The sequence below is a fragment of the Pygoscelis adeliae genome, unplaced genomic scaffold (assembly GCF_000699105.1).
Source record: "Pygoscelis adeliae isolate BGI_AS28 unplaced genomic scaffold, ASM69910v1 Scaffold99, whole genome shotgun sequence".
NCBI classification, from domain to species: domain Eukaryota; kingdom Metazoa; phylum Chordata; class Aves; order Sphenisciformes; family Spheniscidae; genus Pygoscelis; species Pygoscelis adeliae.
Genome location: NW_008825493.1, coordinates 1,366,885 through 1,367,714, shown reverse-complemented (window position 1 = coordinate 1,367,714; position 830 = coordinate 1,366,885). Strand labels below are relative to the sequence as shown.

Sequence of the window (830 nt, the reverse complement as noted above, 5' to 3'; positions counted from 1 at the left end):
TTGCACGTTTTAACTCCCCTCTTGTTCGCTGATTGCTATTTGCCAAGTCTACCAAAGGAGTTGAAGGGTCCCGCATGTTCTCCAACTCCGTAGCAAACATACTGCCATCGACAAAGCGCTCGGGAGCGATGTAACACGTTCTCCTCCGTGATGTGTCAAAGAAATAATTGAAGTCAGCAGGATTGTCTTCAGGAAGATAAGTTGGTTTAAAACTGGCGAAGTCAGTTAGAAGAACCCAGTTCCAGCTGGTCACCATGATGTTCTCTGTTTTAATGTCCCCATGGCGGACTCCAGATTTGTGCGCTTGGTCCACCGCAGTAAGAATCTGGAAAGCAATCCACCTTTTTTCAATGTTGTTCAGGAACGGCCTGGTACTAATTCGATCGTAAAGGTTGTCCCGTACGTACTGTCTGAAAAGCATCGCGGCCTTCTCAGACAGGGTCGCTTTCTGGAAGGGAAGGCAGTTCTGTGCCGAGTGTAACCTTATCTTCAGCTCCTCCAGCTCTTGCTTGTAGCTCGTCAGGGGTAAGGTCGGGTCCTGAATGGCAAACACCTTCACGACCACCAGCCCCTCCCGGTGCTTGGCTCGGGCGACCTTGAAGAAGCGAGTGCTCCCCAGGCTCTTGTCGTATTCGAAGTCGTGGATGTCTGAGAAGTAGCTGTCCACCGAGAGGATCTGCGAGGGGGCGATGCCAGCCAGCTGGTTCCCCATGGCGGCACCTCCTCCCGGGCGCAGGCACCGCACCAGGGCTCTCCCGCGTCAGCCTGGGGAAAAACACAACGCGTAGTTCACACCGGCCGCAGCTTACGGGTTCGCTCCGCTCCCCCCC

The 830-nt window shown here is 54.3% G+C and overlaps 1 protein-coding gene across 1 annotated transcript in view; it reads right to left on the bottom strand.

Annotated features, from left to right (window-relative positions):
- Positions 1 to 712, bottom strand: part of PIK3R4 (phosphoinositide-3-kinase, regulatory subunit 4) — a 27,446-nt gene extending 26,734 nt beyond the window's left edge. Inside the window, exon 1 of the mRNA XM_009331259.1 lies at positions 1 to 712. Within this exon, the coding sequence (XP_009329534.1) occupies positions 1 to 712 (712 nt within the window).
- Between the last annotated feature and the right edge of the window lie 118 nt (positions 713 to 830).